The 14,420-nt window shown below is 44.4% G+C and overlaps 1 protein-coding gene across 5 annotated transcripts in view; it reads right to left on the bottom strand.

Annotated features, from left to right (window-relative positions):
* The window catches only part of CNKSR2 (connector enhancer of kinase suppressor of Ras 2), a 240,825-nt gene that overhangs the window by 78,169 nt on the left and 148,236 nt on the right, over positions 1-14,420 (bottom strand). For all 5 annotated transcript variants that reach the window (XM_038757077.1, XM_038757075.1, XM_038757076.1 and 2 more), the window contains 2 exons: positions 14,109-14,242; positions 601-812 (listed from right to left, as the gene is read on the bottom strand). In XM_038757077.1, coding sequence (XP_038613005.1) covers positions 601-812; positions 14,109-14,242 — 346 coding nt within the window. The remainder of the gene's footprint in view (positions 1-600; positions 813-14,108; positions 14,243-14,420) is intronic.

Genomic DNA, 14,420 nt, shown 5'->3' on the forward strand with positions numbered 1-14,420 from the left:
GATGACTGTGAGCCCCATGTGGGACAGGGACTGTGTCCAACCTGATTACCTTGTATCTACCCTAGCGCTTAGAACAGTGCTCAGCACATGGTAAGCGCTTAACAAATACCACAATTATTATTATTATCATTAAAGAGCACAGGGCTAGGACTCAGCAGACACGGGTCTTAATCCTGCCTCGGTCACTTCCCAGCTATGTGACCCTGGGCAAATGACTTCACTTCTCTGTGCCTCAGTTTCCTTAGCTGTAAAGGGATGCTGATCTCCTTTTATGACCTGAATATCTTGTATCTACCCCTGAGCTCAGCACACAGTAAGCACTCGATAAATACTATTATTATTATTATATCTGTCTACACCTCAGATGGAAAAAGTATACAGAGATATAATTAACAGTGCGGCATAGGAGAGCACAGGCCTGGAATTCAGAAGGATATGGGTTCTAATCTCGCCTCTGCCACTTGTCTGCTGCGTGACCTTGGACAAGTCACTTCACTTCTCTGTGCCTCAAATTACCTCATCTGTAAAATGGGGATTGAGACTGGTGAACACTTAACAAATACCACAATTATTCTCATGACTATTATTATTATTAATTACCATAAGTTGGCGTGCTTTCTCTCCTTCCTTGACCTCCTGATCGTCCTTTGTCATACTCATAGCAGTATAAAATGGCGTCTTCTTCTACCACGTTAAATCTCTTCCGATACTCCTGATCCAAGAAGGAATTTGGCGATTCTGACCCCTTGTGAACAGGCTTGCCAACAATATGTCTGCTGAGGTCGTCACAAGGAAGATTTCCTTTTTCATCCCTGGAAGGGGTGGGGGGGTGGTAGGGGAAGAAAGAACAGAATTTAATACTGAAGGTGACTCCGTTTTTAGCATGCATCTCTTCCTTTCAGTCCCCCGGAAAATGAAAAAAAATCATATGCTAAAAGCTAGATCAATAATGCACTCATCTGTAAATTGCTCTATCGTTCTCTGCAAGAGTATTTCACCTCAGTTCTGCTGCTATTTCTGTTTCTTCATGAGCAAAAACCTTCTTGGACAAACATCCCAGCAGCAGTTTGAGGGCAAATATTCCATGACATCTGCAGAAATCCAGCAACTGCTTCATCATTACTAAACCCATAGAACCATCTTTATTTCAGCCTAACTCCTATAGCTCCAATTTTTGGCTTTTAGGTCAAAAAAGTCATTCACACAGCTCCTTCTACTCCAAGTTCCCTAAATACTCAACTAGACTTGCATTCAAGTCATATGGCAAAATCGTTACAATTTAGGATGAAATATGAACAAAACACTTGAGAAGCAGCCTGGCCTGGTGGATAGAGTATGGCCCTGGGAATAGTAATGATGGTATTTGTTAAGCGCTCACTATGTGCCAAGCACTGTTCTCCAGGAAGACGTGGGTTCTAATTTTGGCTCCACCACTTGTCTGCTGTGTGACTTTGGACAAGTCATTTCACTGCTTTGGGTCTCAGTTCCCTCATATGTGAAATGGGGATTAAGACTCAGAGCCTTTCGTGGGACAAGGACTGTGTCCAACATGATGAGCTTTTATCTATGTCAGCGCTTAGCAAGATGCCTGGCATATAGTACGCGCTTAACAAATACCATTAAAACCCCCCAAAAAAACTTCCTACAAAATTCAGTGGTGCTTTAGGCATGGGAATTTTGGATAAGCCAAGAGTTTAAAATGCTTGGGCTGCATCTGTTAAAAACAGAGCACAATGGTTCTCTGGTTGTTGTTATACTCAACTATCCCCTCCATTAGCACTCTTTCCTACTTATTAAAATTTAATGCGGGCATTAACGCCTCTCACTTGGACAATGCTGCAAAGTTTATTTTGGCTTAAGTGCTTCCCTTCCTCTCCTTTTGAATTATCTAACTGATTGGAGAGAGGAGATCAAAACCCATTTCAATTTAGCATGAGATACTGACAGTTCTGCTTAACATGAGATAATGGCAGGTCTATTTAATATAGATAATAATGGTAGATCTCTAGGGCTCTTTAGCTGAAGAAACTGTGAAAGACACGACTTTGAAAACTTTGAAAATTTACACATTTTCAAAAAACAACTCATCCATGATCTTTCTTCACTGAAATACATACTTATCTGACCTGGCTGCTGTAGCCACTGTCGTTTTTATCATGTTATTTTAATATATTTGAATTGTTTGGGTCATTTCTTTGGACCGCGGGAGCACATCAAGGCCTTTCACATTATTCTCTGGGGAAACGAGACTTTTTTCGGCACTCTTTAAACTCTATTTTCATGGGAGAAATTAAGGTTGAGCAATACAGGGACATTTCTACAAAAGTTAATTTTTCAGTACTGATGAAATTCAGCCATCTGTGTCACCTATGCACCTGGATCTATACCCTTTAAGCACTTTCATTCATTCATTTGATCGTATTTATTGAGCGCTTACTGTGTGCAGAGCATTGTACTAAGTGCTTGGGAGAGTACAATGCAACACCGAAAAGAAAAAAAATTCCCTATCTACAACAAGCTTACACATCACCCTCATCACCACGGCACTTACGTCCATACCCAGAATTTATTTATAATATTGTCTCTCTCTACCCCTAGACTGTACGCTCACCTGTGGGCAGGTAAGGTGTCTATCACTCTGTTGCATTACTTCTCCAAGAGCTTAGTTCAGCGCACTGCATTCATTAAGGACTCAATAAATAACACTGATTGATAATAATAATAATAATAATGGCACTTGTTAAGTGCTTACTATGTGCAAAGCACTGTTCTAAGCGCTGGGGGGATACAGGTGATCAGGTTGTCCCACGTGGGGCTCAGTCTTAATCCCCATTTTTCAGATGAGGCAGCGGAGGCCCAGAGAAGTTAAGTGACTTACCCAAAGTCACACAGCTGACAAGTGGTGGAGCTGGGATTAGAACCCATGACCTCTGGCTCCCAAGCCCGTGATCTTTCCATTGAGCCACGCCGCTTCATTGACTGATCTTTAAAAGACTAAATTTACCAGCCAAATGTTAAAGCAAACTTCTCTAGAGAAAGGCATATCTCCAAGTACATGTGTGAAAAAAAAAAGGGGCCTGGATCTTCTAGTTCCTAAGCTTTTCCCAACAATTCATTTGGTCCTCATGAATTTGGACTGTTTTGGGTTGCAGGGGCACTATTGAGAAAAATGTCATTTTGGAACACAAGATGGTAACAGGGTTGTCTAAAAAATTGACAACGTCCTTCAAAGGGCGTACTCTGGAGAAAGTCCTCTCATCAAATAGCTGTACGTGTTTGCTCTTCGTCGTATAAGCAGCTCACATTAATAACAGGGATGGTAAAGCTAAGAAGCAACGACTGTCATATTACGTGCGAAGGGAAAGGAAATACGTGAAATAGTTTAAAAGGTAGTCGCCCCTCAAGCTATGCCGTGCTATAGTTTGGGATAGACTTGACAAATTTAACTCTAATCCACAAACATTTAGTTGACTTGAGAAAGACTGTGAGAGCTATTTAGGACAGGAACTCTGCCCTGATTAATCTGTATCTATCCCAGCGCTTAGAACAGTGCTGGACACATAGTAAGTGCTTAACAAATACCATTAAAAATGATGCCAGGCAGCTCAAGCTAATCAGTGTATATGTTTGCATTCTTATGTTTTCTGAACTGCAAAATAACTTCCTTTGGCGAAGCTCCACTTCTTCGCCGTTGTCATTTGACAAATAGTCTAGAGCAAACTGTATGAAGAATTAAGGTTAATATCACTGGTAATCAATCAATCAATCAATCAATCGTATTTATTGAGCGCTTACTATGTGCAGAGCACTGTACTAAGCGCTTGGGAAGTACAAATTGGCATCACATAGAGACAGTCCCTACCCAACAGTGGGCTCACAGTCTAAAAGGGGGAGACAGAGAACAGAACCAAACATACCAACAAAATAAAATAAGTAGGATAGAAATGTACAAGTAAAATAAATAAATAAATAAATAAATAGAGTAATAAATATGTACAACCATATATACATATATACAGGTGCTGTGGGGAAGGGAAGGAGGTAAGACGGGGGGATGGAGAGGGGGACGAGGGGAGAGGAAAGAAGGGGCTCAGTCTGGGAAGGCCTCCTGGAGGAGGTGAGCTCTCAGCAGGGCCTTGAAGGGAGGAAGAGAGCTAGCTTGGCGGATGGGCAGAGGGAGGGCATTCCAGGCCCGGGGGATGACGTGGGCCGGGGGTCGATGGCGGGACAGGCGAGAGCGAGGTACAGTGAGGAGATTAGTGGTGGAGGAGCGGAGGGTGCGGGCTGGGCAGTAGAAGGAGAGAAGGGAGGTGAGGTAGGAGGGGGCGAGGTGATGGACAGCCTTGAAGCCCAGGGTGAGGAGTTTCTGCCTGATGCGCAGATTGATCGGTAGCCATTGGAGGTTTTTGAGGAGGGGAGTGATATATAGCAGCTCACTATATATATAGTGGTAGATAGCCTCATTTCAAAATAGTATCATTTTTAAGGTCACGGTAAGCGCTCAATAAATATGATTAACTGCCTGAATATTTGGACTTGCTCCCTCTATTCACCCCTTCCCTCAGCCCCACAGCATTTATGTCCATAACCGTAATTTATTTATTTAGATTAAGGATTAAGGTCAATACTACTAGGCAGAATAGCATCATTTCTAAATAGTATCATTTATAAGGTCACATCTCCTCCTAGAGGCCTTCCCTGATTAAGCCCTCATTTAATAATAATAATAATAATAATAATAATAATAATAATAATAATAATGACATTTGTTAAGCACTTAACTATGTGCCCAGCACTGTAGTCTCATTTCAAAATAGTATCATTTTTAAGGTCATGGTAAGTGCTCAATAAATACGATTAACTGCCTGAATATTTGGACTTACTCCCTCTATTCACCCCTTCCCTCAGCCCCACAGCATTTATGTCCGTAACCGTAATGTATTTATTTAGATTAAGGATTAAGGTCAATACTACTAGGCAGAATAGTATCATTTCTAAATAGTATCATTTATAAGGTCACATCTCCTCCAAGAGGCCTTCCCTGATTAAGCCCTCATTTAATAATAATAATAATAATAATAATAATATTTGTTAAGCACTTTATGTGTCCAGCACTGTACTAAGCGCTCACTCTCCCTTCTGCCTTGTCCTTGAACTTGGATCTGTGACCTTTGGACATTGCATATTCACCCCACACCCAAACCCACAGCACTTATGTACTCATCTTTAAATTATATATTACAAACTAATTATTTATTCATATTAATGTCTGAATCCCTTTCTAGGCTGTAAACTTGTTATGGGCAGGGAGCACGTCTGCTAATTCTTTTATACCGTACTCTCCCAAGTGTGAAGCACAGTGCACTGCATGTAGTAAGTCTCAATAAATACCATCTACTGACTGATTAAAGAAATTGAGCCAAAAGAGGCTCATTCCATTTTATTAAGTGACATTTGCATAATGACACCTCTTCATCAAGCCCACTGACCTTATTTAACTTCTCTGTGCCTCAGTTCCCTCATCTGTAAAATGGGAATTAAGACTGTGAGCCCCAAGTGGGACAACCTGATTACCTTGTATCTATCCCAGCGTTTAGAACAGTGCTTGGCACATAGTAAGCGCTTAACCTCATCTGTAAAATGGGAATTAAGACTGTGAGATCCAACTGGGAAAACCTGATTACCTTGTATCTATCCCAGCGTTTAGAACACTGCTTGGCACATAGTAAGCACTTAACAAGTACCATCATTATTATTATTCTGGCAGCTGGGTCTCCATTTTCATCTGGCCACACTTTAAACAATGGCATTTTGGGGTAACGCTATTAGCAACTCGGAACATTATTTCCCAACATACCAAAAGCAGATTAAATTAGCAAACAGAATTTTCAGTATTATTTTCTTGTGGACATAATGCGTGGCTTAGTGGATAGAGCACAGGACTGGGTATCAGAAGGGAAAGGGTTCTAATCCCGGCTCTGCCACGTGTCTGCTATGTGACCTCGGGCGAGTCACTTTGTTTCTCATCGCCGTGCCTCAGTTACCTCATCTGTAAAATAGGGATGATAATAATAATAATGATGGCATTTGTTAAGCTCTTACGATGTGCAAAGCACTGTTCTAAGTGCTGGGGAGGTTACAAGGTGATCAGGTTGTCCCACGGGGAGGCTCACAGTCTTAATCCCCATTTTACAGATGAGGTAACGGAGGCACAGAGAAGTGAAGTGACTTGCCCAAAGTCACACAGCTGACAGTTGGCAGAGCCAGGATTTGAACCCGTGACCTCTGACCCATGGTGACTGTAAGCCCCATGTGGGACATGGATTGGGTCCAACCTGATTAACTTGTATCGACCCCAGTGCTTGTTTGGTTTTGTTCTCTGTCTCCCCCTTTTAGACTGTGAGCCCACTGTTGGGTAGGGACTGTCTCTATATGCTGCCAGTTTGTACTTCCCAAGCGCTTAGTACAGTGCTCTGCACATAGTAAGCGCTCAATAAATACGATTGATGATGATGATTATGATTATTATAGTGTTAGAGGCCTGTGTTTTTACTGGGGTTATTTCAAGGTTGGGTGGGGGAGAGAAAGAAAGAAGTAGAGGCAGAGAGAAAGAGATAGAGACACACTTTCGCTCGCTCTCTCTTTCCCCTCAACATTCTCTCACACTCATTTTACAAACCTTTGCTTACACAGGCACACACAAAGTCGCTCAGGTATACATTTACACGTGTATGTATTCTTCCAGGCACACACGTACCCATGTACACACTCACCAGTGTCACACTAGCCCTCACACGCCATGGTTCCACCGCACGCTTCAACGTTTTCCCAAGCACACAGCAGCAGGAGCGGAGAGACATTCCCGGGAGAGAAGCCCCTCATCCAGCCCCGTGAGGACCACCTCCATCCCCCGAGTAGGATCCCCCCGTGGGCCTAGGAGTCAGAGGATTTGGGTTCTAATTCCGGCTCCGCCACTTTGCTGTGTGACCTTGAGCAAGCCACTTCTCTGTGCCTCAGTTACCTCATCTAGAAACTGGGGATTAAGACAGTGAGCCCCAGGTGGGAAAGGGACCGTGTCCAACCTGATTACCTTGTATCAAGCCCTGTGGTTAGAAAAGCGATTGGCACATAGTAAGCACTGAAAAAATACCATTATTATTATTATTATCCCTGAAAATGGGCAGCACCCAAAGGGTGGTTTCAAAACCCCGAATCTGGAGTGCAGTGGCAAGAATTTTAGACTGTGAGCCCACTGTTGGGTAGGGACTGTCTCTATATGTTGCCAACTTGTACTTCCCAAGCGCTTAGTACAGTGCTCTGCACACAGTAAGCGCTCAATAAATACGATTGATGATGATGATGAAGGATGGTCCGTCCGGACCACAGCACGGTCGTGGAAATTTTGGCAGAGTTAGAGGAGTGGCTGTCCTTCTTCTACCTCTCTCCAACGGCCCACACGGTCCACAAGCCCCTGCAGGATGGCCACGATCCCTTGTTGAGGGCAGGGAATGTGTCTGTTATACTGCACTCTCCCAAGTGTCTAGTACAGTGCTCTGCACACAGTAAGCACTCAATAAATATGATTGAATAAAGGAATGAATGAGTGGGACTTCCAGCCTCCCCCGTGCGAGACCTCCTGATGGTTTCAGTAATATGGTGGAAGATCGACATGGAGCAGTGTGGCTTAGTGGAAAGAGCAGGGGCTTGGGAGTCAGAATAATAATAATAATAATAATAATAATAATAATAATAACAATAATAATGGCATTTGTTAAGCGCTTACTATGTGCAAAGCAAAGTTCTAAGCGCTTGGGAGGCTACAAGGTGACCAGGTTGTCCCACATGGGGCTCTCAGTCTTCGTCCCCATTTTATAGATAAGGTAACTGAGGCTCAGAGAAGTTAAGTGAGTTGCCCAAAGTCACACAGCTGACAAGTGGCAGAGCCGGCATTTGAACCCATGACCTCTGACTCCATAGCTGACTTCTCTGACATAGAAGATGTGGGTTCTAATCCCGGCTCCACTATTTGTCTGCTGCGTGACTTTGGGCAAGCCATGTAACTTCTCTGTGCCTCATTTAACTCATCTGTAAAATGGGAATTGAGACTGTGAATCCCATGTGGGACAACTTGATTACCTTCTATCTATCCCAGTGGTTAGAAGAGTGCTTGGCACATAGTAAGTGATTAACAAATACCATAATTCTTAGGGAAGCAGTGTGGTGAAGTGGAAGCAGCCCGGGCTTGGGAGTCAGAGGACATGGGTTCTAATCCCGGCTCTGCCACTTGTCTGCTGTGTGACCTTAGGCAAGCCACTTAACTTCTCTGTGTCTCAGTTACCTCATCTATAAAATGGGGATTAAAACGGTGAGCCTCCCGTGGGACAGCCTGATCACCCTGCATTTACCCCAACGCTTAGAACGGCACTCGGAACATAGCACTTAACAAATACCATAATTATTATTATTATGAATGGTTTCCTTTAAAGAAACCCAGAAAGAACAACAGAGGTTTGTCTCCTCAGCTCTCTCTTCCTCTTCTCCCACTCCCTTCTGAGAAACCCTTGCACTCAGACCCTTCCATCTCCACTTCAAACAGAAACTTCTCATCACTTTAAAGGCTTTAAAGTACTCCATCGTCTTGTCCCCTCCTACCTCACCTCACTGCTCTCCTACTACAGCACAGTCCCCACATTACGCTCCTCCAATGCCACCCTTCTCACTGTGCCACCATCTCATCTATCCCTCCGCCGACCTATCGCCCAAGTCCCACCTCTGGTCTGAAACACCCTCCCTCCTCATATCTTACAGACAATGACTCTTCCTCACTTCAAAAGGGCCTTACTGAAGGCCCATCTCCTCCAAGAAGCCTCCCCTGACTAAGCCCTCCTCTTCCTCTTCTCCCCCTCCCTTCTGTGTCCCCTGACATCCTCCCTTTATTCATCTCCCCATCCACATGCCCAGCCTCTCAGCATTTAAGTATCTACATACCTGTAATTTATTGGTGTATATTAATGTCTGTCTCCCCCTCTAATTCGAGCAGGGAATGTGTCTACCAACTCTGTTATACTATACTCTCCCGAGAGCTCAGTACAGTTCTCTACACAAAGTAAGCACTCAATAAATATGATGGATCAATTGTTCCCTTCTGAGTCAAAGGCAGAGAACATCAAGATTAACATGTGGCCAATATGTTGCCAACTTGTTGCCAACTTGTACTTCCCAAGCGCTTAGTACAGTGCTCTGCACACAGTAAGCGCTCAATAAATACAATTGAATGAACGAATGAATGAATGTGGCTGAGTCCACCGGGACTTAATTACAGATGTTTTCTCAGCAATATGTGTCTTGGGACATGGAAGGGGAGTCTTACACCTCAACATAATTCAGATTCTGAACCGCTCAATTTCCTTCCAAACTCTTCAATGACATATTGATCCCGCTGTCCAGGTTGGGAATAAATAATAACTGCTACAACTTTAACATTATCTGAAATCTATTATTGGATTTGAACCCTTTATTCACCACTCCCTCAGCACTATACGTATAATTTGTTTTAATGCCTGACTGCCCCTGTATATGATAAACTCCTAGTGGGAAGGGAACATTTCTGCTAATTCTGTTATAATAATAATTATGGTACTTGTTAAGCGCTTTCTATACGACAAGCACTGTACTCTCCCAAGTGCTTAGAACAGTGCTGTGCATATCATAAGCACCTGATAAAAACAACTGATTGACTGACATTATTGAGAGAGTTATTGGGAGGACTACTGAAGAATAAGTATTCCACTAGAGAAGCAGCATGGTCTACTGGTTAGAGCCCAAGTCTCGGAGTCAGGAGGACCTGGGTTCTAATCCCTCCTCCTCCAATTGTCTGCTGTGTGACCTTGGGTGAGTCACTTCACTTCTCTAGGTCTCAGTCACCTCATCTGTAAAATGGGGATTGAGACTGTGAGCCCCATGTGGGACAACCTGGTTGCCTTGTATCTATCCCAGCATTTAGAACAGTTCTTGGCACATAGTAAGCACTTAACATTATTATTATTATTATTATTATTACCTTGCATCTATCCCAGTGCTCAGTACAGTGCCTGGAACTTAGTAAGTGCTTGATAAGTGCCATTAAAAAAAGAACAACAAAAACCAACAATCAGAAAAAACAATAAGATACCTCATTAGAGTATATCCACTCTTGCTATTCTCCAAGGCAAAGTAGGCCATATCATCTGACTCTCTCTGTGCAATTAATTTTGCACAATTCCTTGCCATCATGAGAACATACACTTGGCAACTGAAAAGAATCCTTCAAGAAATGCCACAGCAAAACAAGATGACTTTTTCGAAATAAAGGCCGCTTTGCCAGTGTTTTCTTGATGACAAACAAAACAAATGATCTGAAAGGCTCCAGATCTTATTAGCAGAATGGTTTGGTGAATAGAGCACAGGCCTTGGAGTCAGAGGCAACCGGGTTCTAATCCCAGCTTCACCCCTCGTCTGCTGTGTGACCTTGGAAAAGTCACCTGACTTCTCTGTGCCTCAGTTACCTCATCTGGAAGATGGGGATTAAGACTTTGAGCCACACATGGGACAGGGACTATGTCCAACCTGATTACCTTGTATCAATCAACCTCAGCGCTTAGAACAGTGCTTGACACATAATAAGTGCTTAACAAATACCATCATTAAAAAGCAAATACCATAAATAAAACCCTAACCACCTTACGCTTACGAACTCGACTGTAAATTCTAGACCGTAAGCTCATCGTGGACAGGGAATATGCCTACCAACTCTGTTATACTGTAGTTTCCCGAGCACCTAGTACAGTGCTCTGCACACAGTAAGCGCTCAATAAATACGATCGATGGAATTATATTTCAGGGATGAGTTAGGTGAAAGGAAGTGTCCAAGCCAATCATCTTCAAGCCCTTGGCCAGACCAATTCTCTTCTGCTTCAAAGACTCTCTAGATCGAATGCTGTAAATTATGCAAGCAAAATTTTATTTCACAAACATCACCTCGATGATCTGGCCAACAACCGTGAAGCTCTGAGCTTTTGAGCTCTTTAAGATATGGGAGAATTGACTTTAATGACAATTAGTGCCCTCTTCAAAGAGATGAAAGCAGACAGAGACCTAATTTACTTCAAGACGTTGCAATCCAAAGGCAGAAATTATGCTACGATGACACTCTAAATGAGACTGTGACTGGATTTTTGAGTTGCCACCCAACACATTTATAAAATGGCTTCACATGTTTTGCGACTGCTATCAGAGATCCCCACTTTTGGATTGCACATTACTGACATTCATTTATTTTTTCCACTTTTTAGCCCTAATGGCAGAAAGCCATTAGAACAGAAGGTGACCCAGGAGAAAGTTTGTCTTCTTCCTGGCTGAAATAGCTCAAGCAGGAGGCTGGAGATGAACCTGGGTTGTAGTCCCAGCTCTGCCACTTGTATGCTGTGTGGCCTTGGGCAAGTCGTGTAATGTCTCTGGGCCTCAGTTACCTCATCTGTAAAATGGGGACTAAAACGGGGAGCCTCACGTGGGACTGTCTCCAACCTGATGATCTTGTATCTACCCACAGTGCAGAGTATAGCACCTGGAACATAGTAAGCACTAAACAAATGCCATTTTTTGAATAATGAAATGGACACGAAGTCTCCCTCGGTGGGGGAATGTATTTTAAAGAGACTGCAAACTCCTCCTGAACTCTTTCTCTGGCAGTCCCCCTACGAAAACCATGAATGCAATTGTGCAGGGGAAGATTCCATCACAGACACTGTACCATTTGAATGCACCCATCTGATACTAATAGCTTGAAACCGCAATTTTGGCCCCTTCTTAGAGAAGCAGCATGGCCTAGTGGAAAGAGCTCAGGCTTGGGAGTCAGAGGACCTGGTTCTAATCCCTGCTCTGGTTTCAGGCAAGTCACTTCACTTCTCCGTGCCTCAGTCTCCTCACCTGGAAAATATGGATTCGATACCTTTCCTCCCTCCTACTTAATGATAATAATGATGGCATTTATTGAGCACTTACTATGTGCAAAGCACTGTTCTAAGCACTGAAGCTACTTGGACTGTGAGCCTCATATGGGGCTTGATTATCTTGTATAGACCCCAGTGCTTAGCACAGTACTTGACACTTAGTAAGTGCTCAACTAGTTCCACAGTTATTATGCCTTAGGTAGGCCATCTCCTTGACTCCCAGCTCTTCTCTCACATGGCATGGGGGGGTTTCTGCAGAGTCCCTATTCATTCATTCATTGCTCATTCGATCATATTTACTGAGTGCTTATTGTGTGCAGAGCACTGTGCTTAATACAGAGTACAATATAACAGACACATTCTCTGCCCACGGTGTCTGGCCTGGAATGCCCTCTCTCCTCAAATCTGACAGACAATTCCTCTCTCCCCATTCAAAGCCTTACTGAAGAGCCACCTTCTCCAAGACGTCTTCCCTGACTAAACCCCCCTTTCCTCCTCTTCCACTCCCTTCTGCGTCACCCTGACTTGCTCTCTTTATTCACCCCTCTTCACAGCCCCCTAGCACATATGTCCAGATCTGTCATTTATTCATTTATATAAATGTCTGTCTCCCCCCTCAAGACTGTGAGCTTGTGGAGGGCAGGGAAGGAGTCTGTTTATCTATCGTCTTCTCCCACTGCTTAGTAGAGTAGAGAAGCAGCGTGGCTCAGTGGAAAGAGCTCGGGCTTTGGAGTCAGAGGTCATGGGTTCAAATCCCAGCTCCGCCACTTGTCAGCTGTGTGACTTTGGGCAAGTCACTTCACTTCTCTGGGCCTCAGTTCCTTCAGCTGGAAAATGGGGATTAAGTCTGTGAGCCCCACGTGGGACAACTTGATTACCTTGTATCTACCCCAGCACTTAGAACAGTGCTTTGCACATAGTAAGCGCTTAATAAATGCCATCATTATTATTATTATTATTACAGTGCTCGGCACACAGTTAGCGCTCAATAAATACGATTGAATGAACGAATGAAGGAATGAGCTGGCAGTCTAGAGGGTGCCCACTAAGGAAGACTGGAACTCACCTTGTTAAGGTCAGGGCGAGGGTGAGCGGGGGCCCATTTCTCTTGACACTGTGGCCCACGGTGTCCAGGCAGACTCCCGCTACCGGGCGCCTGGGTCCCAGATCCCCCGACTGCGTCCTAGACTAGTGGGCAGTGAGGACCAATGAGGAGATTCCCTTTGGAGGTGACAACTGATGATCAATCAATCAATCAATCATATGATCTTGGGCCTCTGCCCTCACCTTAGTTTCTTCCGACCATCCGGCCGCCCCACGGCCTGGAAGAGTGATCTCTGAGGGGAGCCTTCCGGTTCCAGTTTTCTGAGCCAACAGTGAGCAAACCCTTTAACCAATTGATCAATAATCAATAAATGATACTTATTGAGCGCTTACGCTGTGTGGAACACTGTACTGAGTGCTTGGGAGAGGACAATACAACAGAGTTAGCAGACACGTTCCCTGCCCATAACGAGAGGAGTGGAAAGAGCACAATCCTGGGAGTCAGAAGACCTGGGTTCTGATCCCAGCTCTGCCACTTACCTGCGGTAGGACCTTGGGCAAGTCACTTAACTCTGGGCATGTCATCCCAAATGTGCTTCCTTAAGGGAAGATCCGAATGCACAGACACCGTACCTTTTGAAGGCTCCCGTCTGATACTAACAGCTTGCCTCCTTAATTTTGGCATCTCCTGAGAAAAGCAGCTAGTGGAAAGTGAGAAGCGGCTAATGGAAAGTGCCTGGGAGTTCGAAGATCCGGGTTCTAATCTTCGCTCTGCCACTTACCTGCTGCGTGACCTTGGGCCAGTCACTTCCCCGGGCCTCGGTTCCCTCATCTTCCTAAGGGGGATTCCAACCCGTCTTCCCTCCTACTTAGACCGTGGGCCCCACGTGGGACCCGATCATCCGGTCTCCACCCCAGCGCTCAGTACAGTGCCTGGCACATAGTAAGCGCTTAACGAACACCCCGATCATTATCATCAGCGTTATCAACCGAGCCCCGGGACTGACCGCATCGTGTCGCGGACCCTCAAACCTTCGAGCCGGGCTGCGGGAGGAAACGCCATCGTTAGCCTTATACCTGGGAGTGTAAGGCTCAACTGGAGGTGGAGGAATGTAGAGATCCGGTAGGGCTGAACTATCTCTCTTGGTCGGTGTGTTGATGGTACTGGGAAGAGTCGCGAAACTGCTGGTGGGGCTTCTAGTTATAAGAGGCTGGTTCGAAAGGAAAACACACACAGACGAAACCACACACACACAGACACACACACACACACACACATAAGCACACGTACACACACACGCACACAACAACAACAACAACACAGGATTATCGTTTTCATCGTGTCGACTCCCGTTTTCAACTGCATCATCAACAACGCACCCGTCCGGC

The sequence above is a fragment of the Tachyglossus aculeatus genome, chromosome 15 (assembly GCF_015852505.1).
Source record: "Tachyglossus aculeatus isolate mTacAcu1 chromosome 15, mTacAcu1.pri, whole genome shotgun sequence".
Classification (NCBI taxonomy): Eukaryota; Metazoa; Chordata; class Mammalia; order Monotremata; family Tachyglossidae; genus Tachyglossus; species Tachyglossus aculeatus.